The following is a 26353-nucleotide window of genomic DNA, read 5'->3' on the forward strand; positions in this document are numbered from 1 at the left end:
CTTAACTCCACAACCACCATGGGGCTCCGCGCGCGACGTATCAAGAGGCTGAGATCGCTTATCCCATTTCGGCGGGGATCGTCCCCCCTCCATCGACGATGCCCAACGGGCAACATGAAACAGCCAAACCTTCGAACAAGAAGCGCCGGGCCCAGCTTTTCTCCATACAAAAGGGCCCCTCAGCCTTAAAAAGGATAGCAAGTACCTCTGTATTGCGTAATAATATCACCGCTCCCCTCCAGGCCTGTCGTGTCGTCATGGGGCCCAGCGTTTGCCGGAGGAGCCACACGGCACTTATCCACCTTTCAAACCTAATGCAGGACAGCCGGAGAGTTATCCACAACAAGGAGAAGAAACGGACTGCTGCCTCCCCGCAGCACAATAATAATAAATGCAGGAGCTTCGAAGCGGTGTATACGGAGCATTTGCTCCGTACTCCAGCCGACTATCAAGCAAAAAGAACAAAAAAAATAGAAAGAAAAACAAAAACCCTCAAAAAAGACAGGTTCCCACCTTATCAAAAAGGCGTGATCCTCCCCGGAGCTTTTTCGGAGAAGGAGAAGGGGGGTTAATAAAGAGATATCCACTGCGCAGGACAACTATTACTGTCTCGGCGTTTGATCTACACAGCGTACGGAGTATACTCCGTACTCCGTAGAACCTGCTGGATCGCAGATCATTGAGGATCGCCTGGAATGTTCTCAGCGCTTAGCTGGCGGTTCTTTTCGGAGAGGTCGCATTCTTATTGCCAATAACCCCATTGAAAGGATGAGACCGGTGGCCGCGTAGACCCGGCGCAATAATAATGGGCATTGACGGGTTTGTGCTCCGTGTAGAGTAAGGCATCGATCACCGTCCAGAGGAGAAAGTCTGCGGGTATCTCTGGCAGGAACACCAAGGGATTTCTTTGTGTGAAACGACTAGCTAGCAGGTGGGATAGTGTTGATGAAATGACAGTGGAGCTAGGGAGTACAATAATGACTGGATGCCAGATTGTCGGTAAAAAAAAAACATCGGGACAGCGCTCAGGGCATCTTGCTCCTAGCAAGAATGACGGCAATCCACACTTGGCCCGGCGGAGAACTTCAGATTCTCTTTTTGTCTTCGAAGTTTGGGACAGAAAGGGGTCTTGTCTCATAGAAAGCAAAAAACTAAGAAGGAGAATCTGGTATCAGGCACAGCTTCTTCGGCTAACAGCCCAAGAGCTTCAAGTTGTGTGAATCAATCGCTCCCATTCGGCTTGGAAGCTCCCGCAACAAAACCGCGCAAAAGGGAAGGACAAGCGTATTTCTCAATTCGAAATGCGCACAACTCTGGCACAGAAAAGATAGAAATGAACAGAAAGGCGGTCGATTCGAGAATACGGAATACGTGATGCAGAAATGAGTACGATATCCGGCGGGAAACAAGTACTAAAGGAGTGCTGATCGGCAGCACCATGCTTCCCACGGATATCAATCTGGACGGACAGATCAACCGGGCCACAGAGATTCTTTGACTTGGTCGTTGGAAGTCACTTCGTATACGGGGTAGTACATTTGGTTGGGGTGCTTGGTCCCCAGACTATCCTTAGGCACGTTTTGCTAGCCGCGTTTGTTCTGCGTGGCTGCAGGGAATAGTAAATTGATGTGTTGGGGGAGAAGAGACCAGTCTGGTTTTAGTTTTTTTGTCTTTTTTTTTACAACAAAAAAATTGAACTCCGTGCGTTATCTGTACATTTCCGCCCGAAGGACAAGAGCAGCTTGATATTTTATCGAGACCAGAACGATAAAGATAGACATGTATAGCTACTCCATCTGATTGGCGACAACGACAGTCGAGACCTGTCTTTCTCCCCCTGGTCAGTCTGCTTCTCGAATCCTACGTTGGTTGGCAGAAAAAAAAATTCTGTTTCTTTTTTTTTTGGCTCGCCAAATCCATGTCGGTTTAGTTAGTTAGCGGCCGGGCCTTTCAGCGGCCGCTGAGATAGTAGTGAGCACGAGTAAAAAAAAAGATGTTAGTTACTCCACACCAAAAAGAAGAAAAAAAAGCTCCAGCTCGAGGCCTTTGCCTTGCATTAGTTAGTAGTGTTTTTCCACCTCTTGTCTGTATCTCGCATCTGGGTTTTCCATCAATCAACCGCGATAAACCCCGGAGGAGGCCGCGAAACGGTCAGGGAAAATTTTTATAAAATATTTTTTGTTTTTCTTTTTTCTTTTTTTCTCCCTCGACGGATGAGCTGCTGCTAGGGGTCGTTTTGGAAGGGGGGGGACTTCGAACTTTGTTCCAGAGCGCCCCAACGAAGCCCTGCATTTTAGCTTTCGCGGACACGAGATGTTGGAGTTACATCTTTTTGGTTTTTTGGGTGTGATGATTTGGCCCGTCTCGAAATGGGCATACGGAAGACAGAATCATGGGGTAGATAGATAGACCTCAGTACGGAGTAGTCACTGTCGGCATGTCCCACGGCCGAGACATGGCTCGTCCTTGACCCTCGCTTCGCGGCCCAATGCCAGCAAGGGAGCCAGTGGCACAGAGATAGATCTATATATTTCTACTGTGTCATATAGCTTAGTTATATGATCACGTAGCCTGTTCTGCTATCTGTGACTTGTGATCGATGAGAATTGGACCTGTATACAGTACAGGGGGAGAAATCAGCAGGGTCCAAGGATGCATTCCACCTGCCAGTAGTAGCATTATCATTCTGGATACGCAAAGGCCTCCCGCAGGCATGTCTTATGTGACAGACGGGATATGTATATGCAAAAAGCATGCCGCTGCAAAAATGAGATGGGCCATGCAGCAACCCTGGTATCTTGTGACAGCTCGCGTGCGTCAAATATTATTAAGATTATTATTATTATTATTATCATCATCGTCGTTCTGCCCGTTGAAAACGATCTCCCAACGCCCACTCGGCGGCTCCACCGGCATTAACAACATTATTAGTAAGTTGATGGAGGCCTTTCAGCAGCTGCTGCTGCCGCTGCGCGAAATATGCCTCAAGCGTCGTACGACAGTCCGCTCCAGATGTCCCGGCGCGGGCCTGGGAGTGCTTCCCATCACTGGATCCAAAAACCGGTTTGAAAAGGATCAAGAGCGTCCAAGGTGCAAACGAGCTACACACATCACCACTACCTACCTTCCAGAATCCTAGCCTGTGTCAGTTGAACCATGGCCCGCCGGCTAGATACGAAACCTTGTTTTCCCACACACACAGAGAGAGAGAAAGAGAGAGAGCGAGAACGAAATTGCGTTGTTACTATTTTTCTCCGAGTCCCTGGGTCTGGGAGCCCAGCGAGGGTCAGCTAGTGGGTACGGCTGGCGGTGGAGCAGCAGCGGACATCCAAAGCCAGACGATCGACGGTTCTTTCTCGGGCGGGCTGCGGGCGAGCGAAGCGAAGGAGCAGCCCCTTATCCCGCTATATATTATTTTTCGATGAGGTGTTTTGGTGCCAGAGCGAGCAGGCGATAGCTTGACGGGGCGTGTGGGAAGTGGTATGTAGTTATGTGCTCCGGACAGAGCTCGAATATCAGAAAACGGCAAAGTTTTGCCACTGCGGGGAGAGCAGAGCTCCGTGCCTGCGCGCGCACATATCGGACGTAGGTCTGGCGACGAGCTTAAAAAAGCCAAAAAGCCGCCGCTCGCCCAGCGTGCGCGATCCCGTGCTGGGCGCGGGCGACGTTGAGAAGGACACAGCACTTTTGTTTCTGGGCAGGGCTGGCGGGCACGCTTCCGATACGCAGCTCCGGCCAGCGCAGGGTGGCCGTCCGCGAGGGATCACATGTTAGTTCTGTGGCTGTGTGCGATAGCCAGCGTCGTACGCTGGAGATCCAGCAGCTTCGCCGCCCGCAAGGTCGACGGGCAACTCAGCTACCTAGTACATAGTTACCTAGCTGGGCCAGCCCAGCGCCCAGGGGATGTCACAGGGTTTGGCCGGAGCGGAATAACTGTCGTTCCGGCGGAGGGGGGGGCTAGCCTGGACGGGAATGCCGCGGCTATTCCGGGAGGCCGCGCGAGGGCCGTTTGGGCGGGCGTGCAGGGGCGCCCGGGGGGCCGCTGGGGGAGCCGTGCCGGGGGCGCGGCGAGCAAGCCCCCGAACGGGCTAGGCGGGCAGCCTGCGCGCAGGAGGAGGAGGAGGAGGAGGAGGAGGAGGAGCGGTAGAGTGCTACGCAGCACACAGAGTCGTAGGGACAGAACCACTACACTACTGCTACTACTAGGTAACCGTCCTCCGGTTCATGGCTGCGCCCTCCAAGCTGCCAGGCCCGGGCTAGTCGCTGCGCCCAGCCGTCGCCCGCCCGCGCGCGCTGCACCCGCACCCGCCACGCAGCCTCCACGCACCCGCCGCCAAAAAGAAAACGCAGGTCTGAGAGTAGTACCTATCGTCCCGGTTGTTGCTCCGAAAGTTCAGGCTGTCTGGACTGCTCCGATCGCAGCGGCGAGCCCAGCGCAACCGGCTCCACGTGGAGGCTGCTCTCTGACCAACCCGCCGCGCCGTCCACGCTTGTGCTGGCCCGAACGCCAATTCGCCCGGCGCCCCCTGTCCGTCGCCCTCGTCGCTCATCCTCGCCCGCTGCAACTTTCGCTCTGCCTTTTTATTTTTAATTTTTTTTTTTTTTCTCTTCGCTTCTCTGCTCTTCCTCTCCTCTCTCTCTCCCTCTCCTCCAATATCTGGCCAGTCAAGTCGCCGAGGCAAAAAAAAAAAAAAACAAAAAAAACCTTTCCCGCCCACTGCTTTGCCGCCCCGCGCCTCTGGCCCCCCCGTCGCCTCGCTCGCCATCCGCCGCCGCCGCCCGCCCAAGCGCAGCTCGTTCGCCACCCGCTGCTTCTCTCACGTGTCGTCGTCGTCGCACGCCCGGCCATCGCATCTCATTCATCGCCAGGCTTTGCTCGCCGCGACTCACCTCAACCACCTCCTCCACTACCATCATCACCACCACCCGCCCCCCACGACGCCCATTCATTTGTTCGCTGCTTCGTTTGCCAGCGACTCTCCGTCCCCTCGTTCCCGGCCCTGAACAATAAAAAAAAAGGACCAAAAACCCTCCAATCCCTTCCCGTCCTCGCTTGTCCCGTTGGCGATCCTTCGTGTGGTGGGCATCTCGCTCTCGACGAACCTGAGCGTAAGTTTCTCTTCCCCCTTTCCCCAGTTTGCTGCGCTGTGACCGGAGCCCCGTCCCGGCGCCCCTCAGCCCAGTGTTGTGCTTGCTGCTGCTGCTGCTACTGCCGCTGTTGGCCCGTGTGGGTGTTTGCTTGTCTCCGTCCCTTTTTTTTTTTTGCCTCTTCTGGGACACGGGAGGGCGAATCACTGGGCCGCGGTACCTGCATCACTCCGCCAACACCTCGCCGCCTGCCCACGCCTGCTGCTCGAGGCGCCGGCGGCCTGGTGTCTACGGGGATGGCAGCCACGCAACGATGTGCAATGGCCCGTCTAATCGATCTATAGAGCCGCGTTTCCGCCCTAACCATATCCTTCGAGCCAGCGCTCGCACGCCCCCTCGGCCCCCCCTACTAAACTCCCCTCCTCCTCCCCCCCCTTTTTTCACGGAAACCCGCCATTTGAGCTCGCAGTGCCATCCAAAAAGTCATCTGCTGCGAGAGTGACTGTGTTGTGTGTGTGTGTGTTGATCCTGACAAATACCATCGTACGACGGTGTACAAGCACCTATTGCAACCATGACCGGCAAAATGAAGCTGTACAAGTTGGTGGTCTTGGGAGATGGAGGCGTCGGAAAAACGGCTCTTACAATCCAGGTTAGGCTTGGTCTTTTTTTCAAACGACTCGACTGTGCGAATCCACTGACCTGGCGTTCTTAGCTGTGTCTGAACCACTTCGTCGAAACATACGACCCGACCATCGAAGACTCGTACCGTAAGCAGGTAGTGATCGACCAGCAGCTGTGCATGCTCGAGGTCCTCGACACCGCCGGGCAGGAGGAATACACGTCGCTGCGCGACCAATGGATCCGCGACGGCGAGGGCTTTGTGCTGGTCTACAGCATCACCTCGCGATCGTCGTTCACCAGCATACAGAAATTCTACCACCAGATCCAGCTCGTCAAAGAATCCACCAGCTCGGGCTCGCCCACAGCCAGCGGTGCCGGCGGCGGCTACCTGTCGGCGCAGATGAACGGCGCACACCACGCCGGCCTCGCCGCGGCGCCCGTGCCCGTCATGCTCGTCGGCAACAAGTGCGACAAGGCCGCCGACCGCGCCGTCTCGTCGCAGGAGGGCCACGCCCTGGCCAAGGAGCTCGGCTGCGACTTCGTCGAGACCTCCGCGAAGAACTGCGTCAACGTCGAGAAGGCCTTCTTCGACGTCGTGCGCGCCCTCCGCCAGCAGCGCCAGCACCAGCAGCTCCAGCAGTCGCAGCACTCCACGCGGAACCTGGACCGCCGCGGCACCGGCTACGGTGCCGCCTGCGCCCCGACCGGCGTCGAGTACTCCCGGTCCTTCCGAAACGACCGCAAGGGCACGCGCAGTGGGCTCAAATGCGCCATTCTCTAAAATTATCCAGACCTTTGCGGGTGGAGTTTGGGTGCCCGAGGAACTACATAATTTATTTTGTGTGAAATTATCTTTTCCCGCGCCTGTTGTTGACGCTGTGTGCCTTGCTCGATAAAAAAAATCCTTTTTTTTTCCCTACGCCCTGGTCTTTGTCTCATTATATATCTTTCTTGGATACATCGTCGCTCTGATCTTGCTCGATTTCTTGAATACAGGTTCCCTGCATTTGTTACGGCGTATTAATAATTTTTTTTTTGTCTGTCTGATTTCCCTCTTGGTTTTACAGTATATTCTGGGATGTGACGATTGATCTGGACGATGACCGGTTTGCCGTGGGATATGACTGACGCCTTTTTTTTTCCTATCGGGACCTCTTTCTTTCATTCCTTTTATGTATGCTCTTTTTCTTTTTTTATATATAAGCCGCGGCGTTATCGGGCAGTAATGCTTGGTTTTTGGGTTCCTGTGGATTTTGATTTCTTTCTCTGCTCCGGCGCCTGCAAAAGAGAGTATGGACCCTGGTTTTCTTGCCTACGAAGCACATCGATACCCCAACACCAGGGCTCTTTGTCTGTGTATGTATAGTCTGCGAGGAGCTTGACTCGTTTCGGAACGCAGCTCGGCTCCCCGCCCAAAGACGAAAGAAAAAGTTCAGGGGGGACAATGTTGATCCACGACGGACAAAAGAAAAAGACAATCGCTTCTTCTCCTTTCCCCCTTGGGAAGTTCTTCTCATGTTCGCACTGTGAGCGATAAAGGTGGCGGCAAGATTTCTTGTATTTTGTTTTTTTTGGGCTGTATTCTCCCTTTTTGTCTGTTGATCGGCTGGGCTTGCTCTTCCTGGCTTCTTCCCCCTTTTTTGTTTGTCTCTTACTACTGTGCATACGGAGTAGTTTTCCGGATCGATAATACTGATATCAGCTCTGCCGTTCAATGTGACTCATTACTCTTCCATCCATCCATCCGTCCGTCCGCTCTCTCCCTTTGCCTCAGTACCAGCCATCCGGTAACTAGACGTTCCAACAGGACCCGGCGATCTACAACGGATATACTCCGTAGCTAGCTAGCTAGCTAACCAGTTAGTTAGCGATTCAAGCCGCATTGAATTCGGCCTTCCGCCCTGATGAGCCTATCCATGCAGCCAACCTTCTTGCCCTGGCTAGCCCGTTCAGTGCCGACTCCATACGTAGCTCCGTTACGCCGAACACTCCCCGCATCAAAGCACCACGCACAACACACACACACAGACAGGTTTACGCTCACAAACCTCTCCCCCCCTCCATCTTAGCCCCAGAAACCACCCCCCCCTCCGTCCCATTGCTGAAACGACCGACCCCGTCGCCGTCACCGTCACCGTCACCCTGCGCCCTCGCGCCCACGGAACTTCCAACAAGAAGATAAGACAACTCCCGGGATCGGCGGGCCAAGAACCTTCTTTTTTTTTTGAGTTCGCTGTCTTCTCGTCCGTTTTGTGACGTTTCTCAAGGTACGGAGCCCGTAGGTTACCTTTCGTCCGGCGGCGGCCACCGCTTAAGGACACAGAAGAGAAGCTAGCTACGTAGTCATTATTTGCTGCTCGGCCCGCGCGAAGTGGTTTTTTTGGGTGAACGGGCAGGGCTCCGTTGGCGAAAGAGATTACCGGCGGCAGTAGTGCCGTGAAGGCTGGCCCGCTGCAGCGACAAGATGATGAAGCAGCTTGGAGACAAACAGTGCTTAGCCGAGGGAAGTCTGGCCAGGCGGAGGTTTTTTTTTTCTTTTCTTATTTATTTAAATCGGGGCACGGAGAGCGCTGCATGCGGCGGGCTTGTCTGTTGCTGCTGGCAGGGTTGTCTCACGTCGTCATCGTGTTTCTGACTTGACTTGGGGGAGGGGAAAGGGAAGTGTGACTCGGGCGACAAGCTCCTTGAAGCCCATCGCATTCCTTCTCGCCAGCTTCATCTCCGCGTGCCTGGCGCCTCACGCCGTGAGTTCACCCACGCCCTTGCATCTGTCCTGGGTGGAGAGAGAAAGAGAGAAGCAAGAGAGAGAGAGAGAGACAGCCAACGCGGCCCGGCAAAGCCCACACCCGGCCATGGACAACAACCCTCCTCACCCGCAAGACACGACGCTCGCGCAGTCGCTGCGCGACCCGACCAGCTTCTGGGGCCCGCACGCCTCGCAGCTCCACTGGCACAAGGCACCGTCTCAGATCCTCCGCCGAGCATCCAAACCGCTGCGCTCAAACGGCGCCCGCCACGACCATTGGTCGTGGTTCCCCGACGGCGAGATCTCGACCACCTTCAACTGCGTCGACCGCCATGTGCGCGACGGCGGCGGCGATAACGTGGCCATCATCTGGGAGTCGCCCGTCACGGGCGCGCGCGACAGCATCACGTACGCGCGGCTGCTCGACGAGGTCGAGGTGCTGGCGGGCGCGCTGCGCGAGGAGGGCGTGAGGAAGGGCGATGTGGTGTTGGTATACAGTATGTCATGGACTCCTCCAATCCAGGCTCCCTGGACAGTTATAGTTCTGCATCGATGGCACGTCAGATATTAACTCACGCGGCGTGTGTGTGTCGCACAGTGCCCATGATCCCCGCGGCGCTGTATGCCTGTCTGGCCATCGCGCGCCTGGGCGCCATCCACGCGGCGGTCTTCGGCGGGTTCGCGGCGACGTCGCTGGCGCAGCGTATCGAGGCCGCGAGGCCGCGCGCCGTCATGACGGCCTCGTGCGGCGTCGAAGGCAGCAAGGGCGTGATTGACTACCGGCCGCTGGTCGAGGGCGCGCTGGCGAAAAGCGCCTTCAAGCCGCTCAAGGTCATCGTGTGGCAGCGCGACCAGTGCCGCTGGGCGCCCATGCGCAAGCTGCACGGCCAGCGCAATTGGCAGCGGATTGTCAAGAGTGCGCGGAGCAGGGGCGTGAGAGCGGCAGCGGTGCCCGTGGGGAGTAATGACCCGCTGTATGTGATCTATACGAGCGGTGCGTGGTGACGACCTATCCATGGGTTTGGAGAGCACGTCATAACTAACACGGTGCGGTATAGGGACAACCGGTCTGCCAAAAGGCGTGGTGCGAGAGGCTGGTGGGCATGCTGTTGGGCTGAGCTTGTCAATTAAATACCTTTTTGATATCAAGGGCCCCGGAGATGTGATCTTCTGCGCATCAGACATCGGCTGGGTAGTTGGCCATTCATATATCCTCTACGCCCCTCTACTCGCCGGTGCAACAACCATCCTATACGAGGGCAAACCAGTTGGAACCCCCGATGCCGGTGCCTTCTGGAGACTTATCGAGGAACACAAGGTCAACGTCCTATTCACCGCGCCCACCGCTCTGCGCGCGATTCGAAAGGACGACCCGGACGCACGCTTCTTCGAAGAAGTCGGGCGACGCAATGGCCTGAGACACCTCAGGGCCATCTTCCTGGCCGGCGAGAGAAGCGAGCCCAGCATCGTCAGCGCCTACCAGGCGCTGTTGGACAAGCACGGCGCCTCCGGCTCCATGGTGATCGACAATTGGTGGACGTCCGAATCCGGGTCGCCGATGTCTGGCCTGGCGTTAAACAGCGCAGCCGGCTTGGGCGGCATCAGCGGCGGAGGCTCGCACGCGCCGTTCCCCGTGAAGCCTGGCTCGGCGGGGAAGGCTATGCCCGGGTTCGATGTCCGCGTTGTCAATGATGAGGGGCATGAAGTGCCCAGGGGCTCGATGGGCAACATTGTTCTTGCTGTTCCACTGGCGCCTACGGCGTTTACCACGCTTTATAATGATGATGAGCGGTTCTACAAGGGCTATTTCAAGCGCTTTGATGGCAAATGGCTGGACACGGGAGATGCGGGCATGATTGACGAGTCCGGATATATCCACGTCATGTCGAGATCCGATGACATTATCAACGTTGCTGCTCATCGCTTCAGCACAGGTAACTATGCATAGCCGGCCTTCGCAGCCACACAGTCCTGATGACGCTAACGCTATATAATCCCAGGCGCAATCGAGCAAGCCATCCTCTCTCACCCCCAAATCGCCGAAGCCTGCGTGGTCGGCATCCCCGATTCGCTGAAAGGCCACATGCCCTTTGCCTTCATCCACCTTCGCTCCTCCGCCGCGGGCGGTTCTTCAACCGCCACGCCATCCCCGGAATTCTTCAGCTCCGTGAACCAGCTTGTGCGCGAGCAAATCGGCGCGATCGCCTCCCTGGGCGGGATCATCCAGGGCCAGGGGATCATCCCCAAAACGCGCAGTGGGAAGACGCTGCGCCGAGTTCTGAGAGAGTTGATTGAGAATGCTGCCGTGGGCAAATTTGATGCGAAAGTGAATGTTCCACCGACGGTGGAGGATGTGGATACTGTGGAAGCCGCGCGGGAGAGGATCAGGGAATATTATGCGGAGAGGGTGAAGAAGCAGACTAGGGGGAAGCTGTGATACCCTTTTTTTTACATTTTTTTGAAGCTAGGAATATGCGGAGTAGAGCGTTCTGAGTTTTTCTTATCAATCAACAAACCCCATTGGGACAATGCTTTGTTTTCTTCCGTGAGAGAAGCGTTTCCCCCCACACATTATGGCCTTTAACGGTAGTCTGATAGGCAGTCAAGTTTTAAATTGCGCGGGAGAGTGACGTTTTTCATGCAGGCATGCATGCTCGGCACACGATTCACAGCAAATCGTTAGTTACATGTAATGCATGGGCGTCCAGGCTGTAGTTAGTCAAACCTGCAGGTCGGAGACCGCTGAGTAGCCGGTGTGTGTTGATCGTGCTGGTTGGCTAGTTACACCAACCAGGGAGGTCGATTGTAGAGATACGGCATATCAAGCGGTCAGGGAGATGATAGGGCATGGAAAATCGCCGGCGTTTTACGCAGAGAATAATACGAACAGAGCATCTTGGGCTGCCTGATCGTTGAGTTGAGCCGGAAAGAACTAGTTAGCTCTCCAGCAGGTCGGGCTTGAACGGCGCCTCGCCGATGATAGTAGTCAAGATAGTATGGATTGCCTCGCAGGCCAGGCCGCGAGCTAACGTGCCGTCACACCCAAACTGCTTAACTATCAGTTTCCGTTTGCATCTCCTCGGGAGTCGGACACCTCCGTCCAGATCGCGATGACGCAGTGACGTGGACTCACGGGGCATCAATAACAATGATAAATTAAATTTGACGCTTCTCAGCACGGGCGATATGCTGGGACGGATATGTACGCACACACATATGTAAATATTATTGTACTACTATTTGGCTCAAGAATGTCAATGCGCCTTGCAGCTGCAGCGGCCATTATATTTTATTTGCTCATTCTCCCATCGACTCGTTTGACGTGGTTCCTCCAAGGGAAACGAGGCGACGACGACGACAACGACGACGCCGCCGCCGCCCTGCAAACCAACGATCGAGTGCGAGCGAGCGAGCGAAATGCAACCAGCGCACTCTGCGGGATGGGAGATAGTGAGTAGGTGAGGAAGTCATTGGTCCGGCGGGAGAGTCAAAGGTTGCACGGTGAGTTGGCTTGATGCGCGACGGGTGAGGTCCCCGTCCATCACGTCCCCATGGAGTACTGTGTAAAGACTCGATAATGGGATATTTTGTGTTTAAAAAAAGCCCGAGATTTCTCCGGCATGCTCGAGAGATTGAAGCCGGGCCTGGTAGTCAGTGGGAAAAGAATTTTTTGTAAGACGAGAATCTCACAGCCGCGAGCGCGCGACCTGGCAGGCCGCTTCATGGGAAGGGAGGACAAGATATCGGCATCCAGGCCAGCGCGTGCGGTTTAATTACGATCATCGAGGTAAAGAAAACAAAACGGTTGCATAGTCAGTCACATTTCAAATGGAGAGCAGCACCAAAATGCATTGGTTGCATATAGATCGAAGTGGGATGGACGTGTTGTTCGCCGCCAGACGTGTGTGTGGGCTCCGGTGAGCAGTCAATAGACTCAATATTACGCGGTACTATAGTTAACTATATGACCATGTGTATAGGATTTCAATCCCTGCCCTCCTTTGATCCGTGCGTTCCGTCCCGGCAATTCTAAAGCAAGGACTGGGGGTTTAAAAATATCGTACAGGTTCTGTGCTGTCGATCTCCCCGCAGGGCTTCTCAGTTGGTACTGTACCTGCTGCCTGCAGGGCGAGGGTGATTGCGAATGTGATGGATGCAAGGACAGAGGTGGATCTGCAGCATGATGGATCCATGTTGGTTATGCTTCGAGGTCGTCGACTTGCCTTGACGATGTTTATGTGCTGGTGCGCGTTGATCGGTGAAGTGTTCGAAGATCGCCCATCAGAGAGAGTCAAGCATTGGAGTTGTTTATTTGTTTGTTTGGTAGCAAGTCTCGCATAGAAACAATCGATTCACTTAGGGGCGACCTAGTGATCTGAGCATTGGTACGGAGGATGGAGTTTACTGAAGGAATGAATGGAGATGTAGTGAGAACGCCTGCCAGGCAGGTCCAATATTAAACGAGCATAAGAACATGTCATAAAATGCCATGTAAGGCAAAGGTACCATTAACGCAACAGGCAAGACCTTGCCAGTGCTTTATTAGTTACATAGAATTCATGAAAATAAGTTTTTTCACCCCCCAGAAAAGAAGTCCTTCCCATAAAAATAGCATCTAGTGCGATAAACCGGTTGCGCCATCGACGACCCATGTTCCCGCGAAGACTAAATTTACAAGAGGAAAGCAAGAGCGAGAACACCAGCAAGGCCGGCGCCGCCAGCAACGACGCGCGAAGCAGCGCCGGTGAAGTTGGGTGGGCCGCTGGGCTTAGTGCCAGGAGCAGTTCCCTGAGGAGGAGAAGGAGGCACTGGCTGGGTGCCGTTGGGGTAGACTGGGGGGTTGGTTGGTGGGTTGGTTGGTGGGTTGACTGGTGGGTTGACTGGGGGCTGGGGTGGAGGAACACCGGTGCCAGTTGGAACGGGAGCAGGGATGCTGGGGGCAGGGCCACTGGGAGCTGGGCCGCTGGGAGCTGGAACAGTGGGCACTGGGCCAGTGGGTGGTGGGCTATGGGATGTCAGTTTTGCGAGAACTCTCTTTATGGAATGGTACATAGAACACTCACCATTCCTTGCACTCAGTCTGGGTGGTGGTAACAACTGGGCGGGTGACAGTGCATGGGCAGTCCGTGATGGTCAAGGTGGTGGCCTGGACAGCAAAAATAGCCATGGTCAGCGAAAAATGGTCATTTCATAGGCAAATTGAGCCAGGGTGCGGATCGTCACACGGCGGACGGCACGCGATGCGGAAGAGCTAAGGAGCCGAAACTTACCTTAGTGACGGTGTAGGTCTTGCCTCCCTGAACAACCTCGGTTGGGCCGGGGCAGTAGGTGGTGTAGGCGGTCAAAACCTCGGTGATAATGTGAGTGGCATTGGAGTTGACATAGCCAGCAGAGGCGCCAGCGACGAGCGCGGCAGAGGCAGCGATGGAGAAACGCATGGTGAGTAGATTAAATGTAGATTAAGAGCAAAAGCTGCGAAACAGGGGGGTATTTAAACGAACGTAATCGGTTGATAAACCGGGGGAGAGCAGAGCAAGATTAAGGAATGGATTGGATGAAGAAGAGAAGAAAAGAAAGAGAGAGAGAGAGGTGAACAGACGGGCAGGCGGCGGGCATTAAAAAGGGCCGCGTGCGGGCGGGCGGCGGCGGGCTAGGGGGCCAGCCAATCAGCGCGGCCGGGCCCTGGCGCCCTGCGATAGGTCATCCCGATACGGCGTGTGACGCCAATACGCGGCGGGGCGGGCGCCCATTACCACCACACGTCCTGCATTGCATTGGCCGTCCCGCGCTCGCCGGCTCCGTCGTGGCGATCGCCAGGCACCACCACGCACGCCTGCGAGCTCACGCCCCCGTTTCGAATCAGTGCGCCGCCTGCAGGCTGTAGGGTTATTGCGCGAGGGCCAGCACTGCTGCTGCTGCTGCCACTGCGGAGTGCGTTTGCGCTCAAACACCCGCCAGCGTCGTTAACGCACGACTACGCCCTGGTGCCGCCCTCCCGCTTCCAGAAACGGATCCAGACCCTGATTCCTCAAATTGCGCTCCTGGCGAGGGTAACGGCTCGTATGCGCTCCGGCTCCGTGATTGGCGCGACCTCGCGATCGCCCGCAAACCACCGCCTGTTCACAGCCGAGTCGCCCGTCCAGCTCGCTCGTCTCTATGCTGCTTCGGGCCTAGGGCCCTGTTATTTCCAAGGCGAGGCCCCTGGCCTGCCCGCGCAGGTCCTGCAGGCTAGCGCCCGCCAGGAGATCGGCCAGCTTTCAATAGCGGCGCCACTCTCAGGAACAAAAACTCAACTCTTCGCACACGACAAGCCCGTATCGCCCCCGCCAATGAACGTCCGTCGACACCGCAACCGAGCTCCACCGCCTCGTCGTTTTTGCTGCCGTCGTGCTGAGTTGGTTCTTGTCCAGGCCGCCGGAGCGTCGTGGTCCGCTCGCAACTGGCCGACTTGTCGACGCGGGTCACAGCATGTGGTTGGAAGGGGGGTTTGCCACTTTGGAGCCCTCATTCGCAGCCGTGGCCGAATAGAACACCCGATGTGGATGTTTCGCTGCTCATACGCCAGTGTGAAATCTGGATCGCTGCTGTCGAAGCGTCATTCATGAACGAATATGCCCTCACTACTGGGCGTTGCCTGGGAACCGGCTCCCGATCTGGCCACCCTTCAATTTTTGAACAGGGCACAGAGTTGAGCTCTCGCCTGTTTCCTCGCGCCCTGACTCAGGCATGGCGACCCTGGCCCTTGATTCTCCATCAGCGAATCGACTGCTCCTTGTGACGTGCCACAACCCAGCTCCGCCCAGATCTGAGGAACCTTCTACCCCCCCCTTAAACCACCCCCGATATACGGAGGAGGAATGCTCCGTACTCCATACTACGCCGTATATTCCTATTTATTTTGTTGAACTACGAATTAGGGGAAATGTCATTCGTCAATTTTTTTTTATTTGTGGACCGGCCGAGGCAAATAGAAGGTTACGTCCAGGATAGCACCCGACTAATCAAATACTTTCCTTGCCACGCGTTTGAGGGGACAAAGCAGCGAGTACTACTCCGTACAGAGGACTCTCTGTACTTCGTACCGCTCCGGAGTTCGACAACAACAACACCAGCCCTCCAAAGCGGCCTGAGTGGAGCTCTCTAGCCAGGCTCGCCGTGGTTGTCAAATGGTCTATTCCAAATATGGGCACTGCACCCTGTTTACAAAGCAGACGTGTCTCCTGCGCGATGGATGTGCCGAAATGAGCCAAGACGATAGCCAGCTCGATAGTCGGATAAGGGTCGGGCTTTGATGTTGCCAGTAGTACGGAGTAGTACGGAATAACAAGCGTGCTCCCGTCGGTCTAAGAGGACGGACGACGGCTGGGCAAGTCTTTCTCCGCTCCATGATGAGATGATAAGTAGGAACCCGTTGCGTAAGACAGACCCGTGTTGTTTTGGGAACGGTGATACCGCGTACAAAGTCCTCGCATCGCCACTTGAGTTCTTTGACCTGAAAAGCTTGAAATACAAAATATTCTCCTTATACTCTGTACATACGAGTCCTTCACCTAATTTTGAAGCATACTGCTATTATTAGTGTTATTTTTGTTTATCATCTGGCTTGTAAAAGATAAGCCTGGGCCCTAAGACTCCAAGTCGATAGAGTGGAAACAGGGGGCTGTCAAAAGGTCTCCGCACGGGGTGTGCCAGGCAATGAAAATTGCACACGCCGAATTGGCAGCTGAGATACAGCTTCTTGGGCATTTGTAATTAATTATTCCAAATTTAATAACATCAGTCAACACGCGTTCGTGGGGCAGCAGTGAATAATTGTCTCTGGTGGAGAACAAACAGCAATAATAATAATGACACAACACAACCAAACAAAGAATAGCGCGTTAGGGTTCGGCAGGCTCGAGATTAGCCGAAACCCCACAACAAGGAAACAGGCGTTCGCAGGATAGAAAACAGCACGAACTCCCCAGGGGCAGAAACGACACAACTCGATTCCAATCAGATCGGTTCAAATTGTCCCTGAAAGGATGGTGAAGCGGACCCGGGACATGTCAGCACCGCCCGCCCCGCCGGTCTTTGACAACCAGCCGGGCGAGAGCTGGGACTGCCTAACAGGCCATCTCGTCATTTTGGATTTAGTTGTGTGAAGAAGAAAGAGAGAAAAATCGGTGCGAGTTCGCGATGCCCGCGGGAAAAGGGCGGCGGCCCGGGTCACGTGTTATAGGCTAGGCCAAGAGAGGCTTAGTGGCGTGCGGGAAAGCGCTTCGGCCGACACCCGACGGGAAGCGAGACGACCAGCAAGAAGAGCGACCTTGATATCCCGGCGTTGATATCTGTCTGCGCTGGCCATTGGCGTTTGAGGAACACACGATCGAAGACGAGAGCCTGCGAGCCCTGCCCCCAAATGTCGCTCAATCGCTGCAGTCGCCAGGCTGCAAAGCTGCTCCGCCTGTCGGGCGGCTATACCAAGGCGACCGGCGGTTTGCGATGGAGTTCACCCGCAACGCGCATTGTGCAATGGCAAAGCGTTGCGTCCGTGCATACCGAAGCACATCAGAATGTACAAGACTCCGCCTTGAAACCTCTCTGCTGGTTGTCTGGGAGCAGTGCTAACTTTGGTCTCAATTGTTAGATGTTGACCGAGCACCTCCAGCAAGCTGACCCCACTATTTACAACATCGTGCAGAATGTATGTCGCTTGCTCCGGTATTTTTACCACGGCGCAACGCTGACATGGCCAATTATAGGAAAAACAAAGACAAAAGCATTTCATCAATTTGATCCCTTCGGAGAACTTCACATCGCAAGCCGTCCTCGATGCTCTAGGGAGTGTTATGCAAAGTCGGTAGCTTCTAGTCTTACTTTTACTCAACAGTTTCCTAACACGGCGAATATAGATAAATATTCTGAAGGCTATCCTGGCGCGCGATACTATGGTGGGAATGAGTTCATTGACCAGGCCGAACGGCTCTGCCAGCAGCGTGCTTTACAGACATATGGATTGAATCCGGAAGAATGGGGCGTGAACGTGCAGCGTAAGTTGCTTGCAAAATCCAATTTTAAGCTTTATAGACTTACCGCTTGCAGCACTCTCCGGCTCCCCAGCCAATTTCTATGCCTACTCGGCCGTTCTCCAGCCCCACGATCGTCTCATGGGTCTGGATCTTCCCCATGGCGGCCATCTTTCCCACGGCTACCAAACCCCAACCAAGAAAATATCCGCAGTTTCCAAATATTTCGAGACCTTGCCTTATCGTCTGGATGAGTCCACTGGCTTGATCGACTATGACAAGCTTGAAGAGATGGCAAAATTGTACCGACCTAAACTTATTGTTGCTGGAACATCGGCATATAGCAGACTTATTGACTATCCCCGCATGAAGAAAATTGCCGACGGCATTGGCGCTTATCTTCTGAGCGACATGGCCCATATTTCTGGCCTTGTTGCCGCCGGTGTTATTCCGTCTCCATTCCCACAGTCAGACATCGTCACGACCACAACCCACAAATCGCTCCGGGGACCCCGCGGAGCCATGATTTTCTACCGAAAAGGCATCCGCCGACGAGATGCCAAAGGCAACCCAGAAATGTATGAATTGGAAAACCAGATCAATGCGGCCGTGTTCCCTGGCCACCAAGGTGGCCCGCACAACCACACAATCACGGCCCTCGCCGTGGCATTGAAACAAGCCCAGTCATCGGAATTCAAGACATATCAACAAAACGTGCTTGAAAATGCGAAGGCTTTGGCCAACCGCCTTGGCAATTCCACCAGCAACGGCGGCCTCGGCTACAATATCGTCTCTGGCGGCACAGACAACCATCTTGTCCTCGTCGACCTCAAGAACCGCGGTGTTGACGGCGCTCGCGTGGAGCGCATCCTCGAACTTTGCGGCGTGGCCAGCAACAAGAACACCGTGCCAGGCGACAAGTCGGCGATGAAACCCGGCGGTCTGCGCATGGGCACCCCTGCCATGACATCCCGCGGCTTCGCACCGGAGGACTTCTCCCGCGTCGCTGATATCGTTGACAGAGCGGTTGTCATCACACAGAAGCTGGACAAGGCAGCCAAGGCTGAGGCTGAGGCTAAGAATCGCAAGAACCCCTCCAGCCTGAAAGCGTTCTTTGACTATATCGGCGAGGGCGAGGAGGTTTCTGAAATTGTGCAGTTGAGAAAGGAAGTCGAAGACTGGGTGGGCACCTTCAGCCTTCCGTGGACGGAAGAGTAGAAGATACACCGAACAATTATATATGCGTACATACATGGATGATGGATGACGACCCCCCCATACTATATAGCCTATTTTTTATCACCCCCTACCGTTGTCTTCTTAACAAGATGCGATACCTATTCTGTTGTCTTCTCGTGTATAAAATGAATTGCAGCTACTATTTGATTATTCCCTCAAAAGCAAAATGTCGTGGTATATGCATTGGGTGATTGAATGGCTGTATAGGGTTAAATATACTCGCACTTGATCCACCTTCAAAAGGAGGTTTCAGGGCACCGTTGGAATCAAAGTAGTCGTACTCCGTATGGATGTTACTTTGAACATCGGAGAGACGAGTTTATCATACCGGGGGTTTACCCTGGCCATCTACCCCGTAACGGCGCATGTAACTATTGTATTCGGCCCTCTGGATCCTTTCTCTGGAGCCAGAAGTCTAAGACCGCGTCATCGGGGTTTTGAGAGCATAGGGTGCGCAACATAAAAATGTAAGCATGCATATGTATGTAGCACAAGGTCCCATGGGATCTAGTACTTTTTAAACTAGACTCCCCTAGGGAAAAGATGGCGGCTTTTTAGAGAACAGATCTACTCTGAGGGCAGGGAAACAATCCGGAATGCCCCCTCTTATTGGTATTCCCAAGTTTCCCAACAATGACATACTGTACTCCAGCTTCCGGCACTTGAGAAAAGCCCATCGGCACTTCCGAGCGATGGGAGGCACCCTGGGTGCTGCGTCGTCAGTCCTTTCTACAAGATACGGAGTACGGGGTACTCGAGACGGGCTTGGCTCTGGAGCCGATCGATGACTAAGCATTACCATGTGCCTGCTCACCTGACACTGCGGCTGTGCCTGTGGCTTGGCATTGGCTACTCGCCACATGATGACATCACGCGAGACAGCCAGGCCGCATCCGAACTGAACGGATGAGGGTTGCGGACGGTGATGTCATCTGCTTCATTCAGGTTGCCGTTGGCTATACGGAACACAGCGGGGAAGAGATTGGCAGTCCGGGAAATGCGATTTCGGCGTATTTCGGGGGATATATGAAGAGAAAATGACAACAGTTTTATGAAGTATGCGGGGTATTGATCCTTCTCGTAGCGTTCTACCGTTGACACTTGAATTTCACTATATTGTTCCTTTTGAAGAGCCGAATATAACCATACTAAGCATCACTAGATATCAGTTGGGGCCTTAAGAATATGACATAGTCTTACACTCTGAATTATAGAGACCTTTGAGAGTGGCTTGATGGTAAGGCCCAATAAGGGGGACGTATTCCAGTACATCGCGATTAAAAGCATCCTTTGGCAGACCACCTATGATCTCCTTCTGGCAGAGATCTGACTTCCTTGCAGTTCAGCTTTTAGAAATTCCTGGTTTAGAAAAACCACATCTCTAGTGAAGAGCTTGAAGGTAAGCCTTAGTAACGGGGAGGTACACTGGTACTTGGAGAGTAGAAGCATCCTTCGACAGACCCTCTTTTGGCAGGGATTCTCTCTCATTTCCTTTCAGTGCAGCCTTTAGAATTTTCTGATTTAGAAGCATCACACATGTGGTCTTCATTATTGCGTTGCACTTTTTTTCATTTCAGCATTGATTTGCATATTTGTTTTCACATATTTTTCTTTTTAATTCTAAATCTGTGCCATTTTCTTGAAGTTCTTTCACAAACCCTTGAATCTCTCCTGAGCAAACCCACTTCTACCTATATCTGATCTTAGATGTACTGAATAGTGCATATGTTAGTTTTTTGGGATTTATATGACGGGTTAAAGCATACTATAGCTCCTGTGCTTTAGGTATAGACTCTTCCATTGTTGCTATGGTGCTGTGAGAAAGAAATGGCGATCTTAGAAGGTCTTGATACAGAATGAATAGGCACTCGAAATGGAATAGATGCTGGAAATTGATCAAGATCCGCAGCCGGGGATGATTAAGGTGAGGCAAACAAGATTCAAAGTGGCCAACCCTAATATGGCATCTGGAAACTTCGCGGCGTAGTTAAGGCCTCAACCTAAGGCTGACGCGCGGGGAGTACCAGCCTTCGCAGCAGGGCCTAGTTAGTAGTATGTAACTAAGTACATGGTCAGTGGTGGCCCAAAGGCGCCTGACGAGCCGGGATGCCGCTAGGAACACAGTCATCGGCAGCGGCCATAAGCGCTTGACGTTGCGCGTTCCCATGTGGTGCGGCGGGTAGTGATTGGTGGTGGCAGTTTTGCCTTCGCCTGCAACCCCGGCCAGGCCAGCGTGAATCAATTTATCGTTTTCAGCTGGCGAGGCCGCCCTCATCAACCGTCCGTCAGCCCTTTCACTCTCCGTTCCGCCGTCTTTGCGTGCCTTTCCCGTGGCTACGGTAGCAGTCTAGACGGCCTCCTCCATCCCCTTGTCCTGGACCTCACGCCTACAAACCGCGTCATACATTCCCGCCTGTCTCGGCGGTGGCGTCGCAGCACTCGAAGTAAGACGAGGGATTCACGGCCGGCACAGCATTTATTGGTTTTCACACGACAGCGAAACGACGCATTGCCGTTGTTGTTCAGTCATGGAGGATGTCACAGCGACCGGTGTTCGTCGGAAAGACACTACGAAGGGTCCGCCGTTGCGCATCCTGTGCCTTGGTGAGTCGAGCTTCCTTTTCTTTTTATGCGCTGGGCGATATGCCAGAGCCGGCTCATCCTGCCAATCCATCCCTCTTTGCCAGGATTCAAGGCCGTTGCTAACGTGTGCCCTGTTTACTGTCCAGATGGCGGCGGCGTACGGGGATATTCAACGTTGATCATGCTGCAGGAATTGATGTATCGAACTTACGTCGAGGCTGAGGGGAAAGCTCCGCGGCGTCATCAAATACCAAAACCATGCGATCACTTTGACCTCATTGCCGGCTATGGAACAGGCGGGCTTATTGCTCTGATGCTGGGCCGCTTGCGCCTGGACATAGAGACATGCAAGAACCTCTATCCTCGGTTAACTAAATATGTCTTCGAGACTGACAAGACCATTGCCGGTATTCCATATCGATCAACTCTATTCAAGGCATCAAGGCTAGAAGATGCTATCCGCCAATGTGTTAGAGAACATACAGTATCAGAATATGAAGGAAACGATGGCAGCCCATCATATTCGTCGGGTGGTGATTATAACTATATGGGACCGCCCCTCACCTCACCATCAACTACCAGCCTTGCGTTCAGCGGAGGGGGACGACGATTAAGCAGATCAAACTCCAACCTGAGCCGCACGACGAGTACTACCAGCGTGAATAGGGCGTCCTTGCAAGCAAGCCCGCCGGGGCCAAGGAGGTGGGGGAATCCCAATGCCCAACTCTATGACAATAGGGAGAACAGGACGAAGACGTAAGTTGTATCTATTTCCTCATTTTATAGTTGACTCTTTCTTTGTCCTCTGGAATTCAGTGTCTCCGCCCTCTTTACCCTAGCTGACTTTTTCCTTTCAGAGCGGTTACAGCATACTTCAGAGGAACGCCTAAAAATGTGCCCCCCATGCTCCTACGTTCATATGATTCGCGAAAAGAACCTGCACCTGACTTCAATTGTACTGTATGGCAAGCTGGCCGTGCTACATGCGCCATGCTACATCATTTCAAGCCTATCCAGATCGGCCAGCAGATGTTTCTGGATGAAGGAGGAGGGAAGTTCAATCCCTCTCCTCAGATTTTGGATGAAGCAACCGTCAATGAATGGCCCGGCAGAGAAGTTGGTGTTTTTATCAGTATAGGCACCGGAAAGCGGCCTTCCAGCGCGCGCAATATCAAACATGAATGGTGGGAGGATGTCTTTGCTGATTCTCTGGGTCAATTTGCAGAGGCCCGGAGAAATCTTATTGCCAAAATCGAAGGATGTGAAACGACACATAAATACATGTTGAAAGAGCATCTTGCAAAAAGAAACGTGCCAAGGGAAAACTACTATCGCCTTAACGTTGAAGTTGGTGTTGGAGAGTACGGCATGAATGAATGGACTCGTCTGGCCGAAATCAGCACCAATACGCGCCTATATCTGGCGAGGAGTGAAGTTCAAAGGATGACCCAGGACTCGGCCATGAAAATGGCCAAAATCCACCGGATACATCGCCGCATGCAGGCCCACGAAGCCGCAATTGCTGACGCTGAAGCCCGTGAGGCCAATCTCATGACACGGCCACCACCTCCACCACCAGGAAGCAACCAGCGTCCTCCTGTTCCAACTTCCGCTCCTCCACCAGTTCCTCAGTCAGCCACAGGTCACAGGCCGTCAAGCTCTCAGCAATTCAAACCCTTGCCCTCGCAACCAATCTTTGAATTACCTGCCATCGAAATATCGGCAGATAAATTCTCCAGTGATTTCAGACCGCCTTCCCAGCATTCCAGCATTGGGATCCCACCAACCGGCAGGCACAGCGCGAAAGCAAGCTCACAGTGTCTTCCATACAATTCTTCCCCGCGTGTGAGCTCCGAGCTGTCCGCGCAAGAGTCGCGCCCCCCCCTTCCGCCAAAGACGCCGCTGCCTGCATCTAACTATCTCGTGGACGATACGAGCACCGTTATCACGGAGAATCTGGTACTGCCCATGCCGTCGCCTACGCAGAATGGTAGCCGGCCCGCTGTCGCAAGCTCGAATAAATGGAAATTGCCATATCCAGATGACGTGCCGCCGCCTCCGGTTAATAAGTCGCGAAAGCCAACGTCTAATAATGCCCGTGTTTAGTGACTGACATATTTTGCATGGTAGTTTCAAGCGCTTTTGTATGTTTTTTTTTTTTTCTTTTTTTTTTTTTTTTTTTGCGCCATCTAACTTTGTTCTTTGCCGCTCTGTTGCTTTTTATTTGCCTTGAAGCTCTGAGCATGCCACATTACCATGCTTTATGTGCTTCCTTTTGATTTCTTTGCTTTCTTTTTCTGATGACTTATCTTTTGCACATCTAATGATTTTATGAGACAGGCGGCTGTCATGTCTAGACGTTTGGTGCTGGTTGGGCTTGGATTATTTACATTGTTATGGAACTTATGAATACAAGTTGCTATGCTCACTGTATCTGCCCTTAGTTAATGCTTAGAAGCCACAGGAATAGTTAACTAATCAACATCTACTTCTTTCGAAGCTCTATGGCCTGCAGCTTGATTCTAATGCTACGAGATACGGAGTACAGCTAGCCAATGCGAAGTCACGAAGATATAATTTCAAGGTTATCATTTTGAATTCAGAAATTTTGACACTAACTACTTACTAACTCCAGACCTACGTTGCTCGCTTTCAATTTTTTTAGTTCCTTTTTTGCATATAGAGAAGAGACGTGATGAAAAAGGAGCAATTATTGCATCCGAGAAATCGACATGAATACACTAGAGGCAGCTGAGTCGGAAAAATGGTCGATATGCCATGCATGACAAGGGGTTTGGCGGACCTGTTAACACAGGAATCATAGACCCTCAAGTTTCCACGACTGTGGTTAATTCAGAATTTCCTTTCCCACGGGCTGAACCTCGGTGTTCCTGATCTCATCCTCATCCTCAAGCGTATCGGTACCAGTTTGCCCGTGGCCTTCCAAGTGCTCACTTTCTCTATCCAACTCAGGCTCAGGGTCTTCCACCAGGCGCTCAACATCCAGCATAATCTGATCAACATCGTCCCCGGGCTGCTGCCCTCCCATCTCCACATCCTCTCCCGGAAGAGCTTGATATTCAAACAGCGGCTCCATTCCCTCCCTCCACATCGCGATCTGGCCTTCAAACAGCGAGCCTGCCAGTCTCGCTGCGACCTTCTTGTACACCATTTCCAACATCCCACCGTCTTCCGGGGCCGTAGATCCAGACCACTGCGTGGGGACGTGCCATGGGAAGGGATACACGCCGTCGGACCCTCGGGTCATGTAGCTGGGCGTTTCATAGAGCTGGTCCCAGGCGACGAATACGGCGGCGCAGGCGGCACAGATCGGGCGAGAAGAGCCGATGTAACTAAAAGGAGGAGGGCTAATCTTGTAGGTAAGGAAGAACTGGAGGAGCTGGGTGGGCGGGTGCACGGCAGGGCGGATGACTTGGTTCTGTGCTTCAGCTGCGTCGCAGAGGGGGGCGAGATGACTTTCCATTCTGTCGTTGTACTCGGGCCGCAGCTTGAAGCCTCGAGAATGAAGGGCATGACGAAGAGACTCTTTCCATGTGTTGGTGTCAGTGGGATATAAAGTGCGCAATGGGGAAGGATTTAAGTCGTCGATATAGACAACTTCGAGAGGCTTGTTTTTATAGTGCATAAAAGACCGGTGGGATTGAGTGAGGCGTTCCAACTGGACGATAGAAATTTGGAATTCAGCAAATCGTCGGAGGTGGACAGCGATAGGTACCTCTGAGAGTAGGGAAAATGAGGTTAGATTTCCCTTTTGTGTTTCGGAGTGGTAATTGACCTAACATACCTTGCTCATCTGCGGCTCCCTGCCACTCTTCGATGGTGCCGAGTGCAACATCATCGCGTTCAATGATGGTGTACGCAGATTCTAGGCGTTCCATCTTGACGGCGAAATCGGCATGGGCCACAATTTCAACCGGGTCTCGCCCCTGGCTTTTTAACGCTTCTGTTGATTCAAAAACCCAGGTATACTGCTCAAGAAGGTATGACAAAGGCTCGAGCCACCAATAGTCATATGGGTTTGAAAGAGCTATGTCCTCGCCGACAGCTTCCCTAAAAGTGGTCTTGAAACGAGACATGTCAGCGTGAGCCGTTTGGATCCATTTAAACCATCTTTCAAAGCATTGCTTGTAGACAACTCTCATCATTTGATGGTACAGGTCAGAGGGAACAGTCGGCGTTGGACGAGCTGGTCCTGAGAAGTCCAGTGGCCCCTGTACTTGCTGGCGCTTTAGTAATTCCCTCTCACGGGCATTCTCTGCATAACATTGGGCGCGTTTCTGCAGGAGATCCCAGATCTGCTCAAGATAGAGAGTTTTCACCATGCTCATCTTTTGATTTGTCGAAATATACAAGATAACAGCGCGTTTTGAGACGTCTCTGTCATGATCAACCTGCACACAGACAGAATAGACCTCACCACGGCGCCCGTCGAGCAAAATCGTAGCCACAGCATCCTGAGGCAGAAGTTTCTCGGAGAACACCACACGGGGGTAGTTGCAGAATTTGTGGTGGTAGTAAGAGAAGGCCTCTAGGTTGGTTGTACTTCCAAGAGCCACCAGGTCATTGATCTTTTTCGCGAGTTCTTCACTCGACATGGCGATATAGCAGAGAGAAGGTTGAATTCAAGTATGATAAAAAGGGCTGCGTTCACAGCTGAGACGGAGAGAAAGAGAGATAAAGCCAAAAAAAAACAGTCAACACTGATGTTCAGCAGCTAAACAAGGCTGGGATAAAGAATGAGATGTGAGTCGCAAAGCAGAACACGCATCCTGAAGTGAGAAATTTCTGCACACAGCAACGCCGAGCAGAGACAGCCCATTGCTGCGGTGAAGGCAGCAGGCACAGCACGGCAACAGCGGACGACATAAGCAGTGTGGTGAGGCAGACAACGACATCACTGCCGCGCTGCACGAGAAGGGCTCACAAAGTGCCGGCACGCAACACCAGTGGCCTTTGTATTCTTTATTGTGGGCATACGGTCTGCCTCCCTTTTTTCCTTTTGTTCCTCCCCCTCTATTTAATTGTTCCTACATCTGTTGAAAGA

General features: G+C 53.2%; 7 protein-coding genes across 7 annotated transcripts; 4 read left to right on the plus strand and 3 right to left on the minus strand.

Moving 5' to 3' along the window:
- Nucleotides 1-5662: 5662 nt before the first annotated feature.
- Nucleotides 5663-6493, plus strand: ras2 (the record flags this gene model as incomplete). The annotated part of the gene is made up of 2 exons (XM_049255414.1): nt 5663-5740; nt 5804-6493. 2 exons carry the CDS (start codon nt 5663-5665, stop codon nt 6491-6493), a joined length of 768 nt encoding a protein of 255 aa, XP_049105631.1.
- A 2071-nt stretch (nt 6494-8564) lies between these two features.
- On the plus strand, nt 8565-10895 carry LOZ57_006396 (uncharacterized protein; the record flags this gene model as incomplete). The annotated part of the gene is made up of 4 exons (XM_049255415.1): nt 8565-8955; nt 9057-9452; nt 9517-10392; nt 10459-10895. 4 exons carry the CDS (start codon nt 8565-8567, stop codon nt 10893-10895), a joined length of 2100 nt encoding a protein of 699 aa, XP_049105632.1.
- Nucleotides 10896-13129: 2234 nt separating this feature from the next.
- Nucleotides 13130-13896, minus strand: LOZ57_006397 (uncharacterized protein; the record flags this gene model as incomplete). Its single annotated transcript, XM_049255416.1, has 3 exons — nt 13130-13463; nt 13522-13604; nt 13729-13896. The coding sequence occupies 3 exons, from the start codon at nt 13894-13896 to the stop codon at nt 13130-13132; spliced, it is 585 nt and encodes a 194-aa protein (XP_049105633.1).
- Nucleotides 13897-17087: 3191 nt separating this feature from the next.
- On the plus strand, nt 17088-18684 carry CBS2 (Cytochrome B translational activator protein cbs2; the record flags this gene model as incomplete). Its single annotated transcript, XM_049255417.1, has 4 exons — nt 17088-17144; nt 17203-17296; nt 17353-17490; nt 17543-18684. The coding sequence occupies 4 exons, from the start codon at nt 17088-17090 to the stop codon at nt 18682-18684; spliced, it is 1431 nt and encodes a 476-aa protein (XP_049105634.1).
- Nucleotides 18685-19554: 870 nt separating this feature from the next.
- LOZ57_006399 (uncharacterized protein) lies at nt 19555-20254 on the minus strand (the record flags this gene model as incomplete). The annotated part of the gene is made up of 3 exons (XM_049255418.1): nt 19555-19853; nt 19906-20039; nt 20130-20254. 3 exons carry the CDS (start codon nt 20252-20254, stop codon nt 19555-19557), a joined length of 558 nt encoding a protein of 185 aa, XP_049105635.1.
- Nucleotides 20255-21233: 979 nt separating this feature from the next.
- LOZ57_006400 (uncharacterized protein) lies at nt 21234-23394 on the plus strand (the record flags this gene model as incomplete). Its single annotated transcript, XM_049255419.1, has 3 exons — nt 21234-21309; nt 21435-22044; nt 22146-23394. 3 exons carry the CDS (start codon nt 21234-21236, stop codon nt 23392-23394), a joined length of 1935 nt encoding a protein of 644 aa, XP_049105636.1.
- Nucleotides 23395-24136: 742 nt separating this feature from the next.
- On the minus strand, nt 24137-25904 carry LOZ57_006401 (uncharacterized protein; the record flags this gene model as incomplete). The annotated part of the gene is made up of 2 exons (XM_049255420.1): nt 24137-25026; nt 25094-25904. The coding sequence occupies 2 exons, from the start codon at nt 25902-25904 to the stop codon at nt 24137-24139; spliced, it is 1701 nt and encodes a 566-aa protein (XP_049105637.1).
- Between the last annotated feature and the right edge of the window lie 449 nt (nt 25905-26353).

Source organism: Ophidiomyces ophidiicola (genome assembly GCF_022830035.1).
Source record: "Ophidiomyces ophidiicola strain CBS 122913 chromosome Unknown scaffold_41, whole genome shotgun sequence".
NCBI classification, from domain to species: domain Eukaryota; kingdom Fungi; phylum Ascomycota; class Eurotiomycetes; order Onygenales; family Onygenaceae; genus Ophidiomyces; species Ophidiomyces ophidiicola.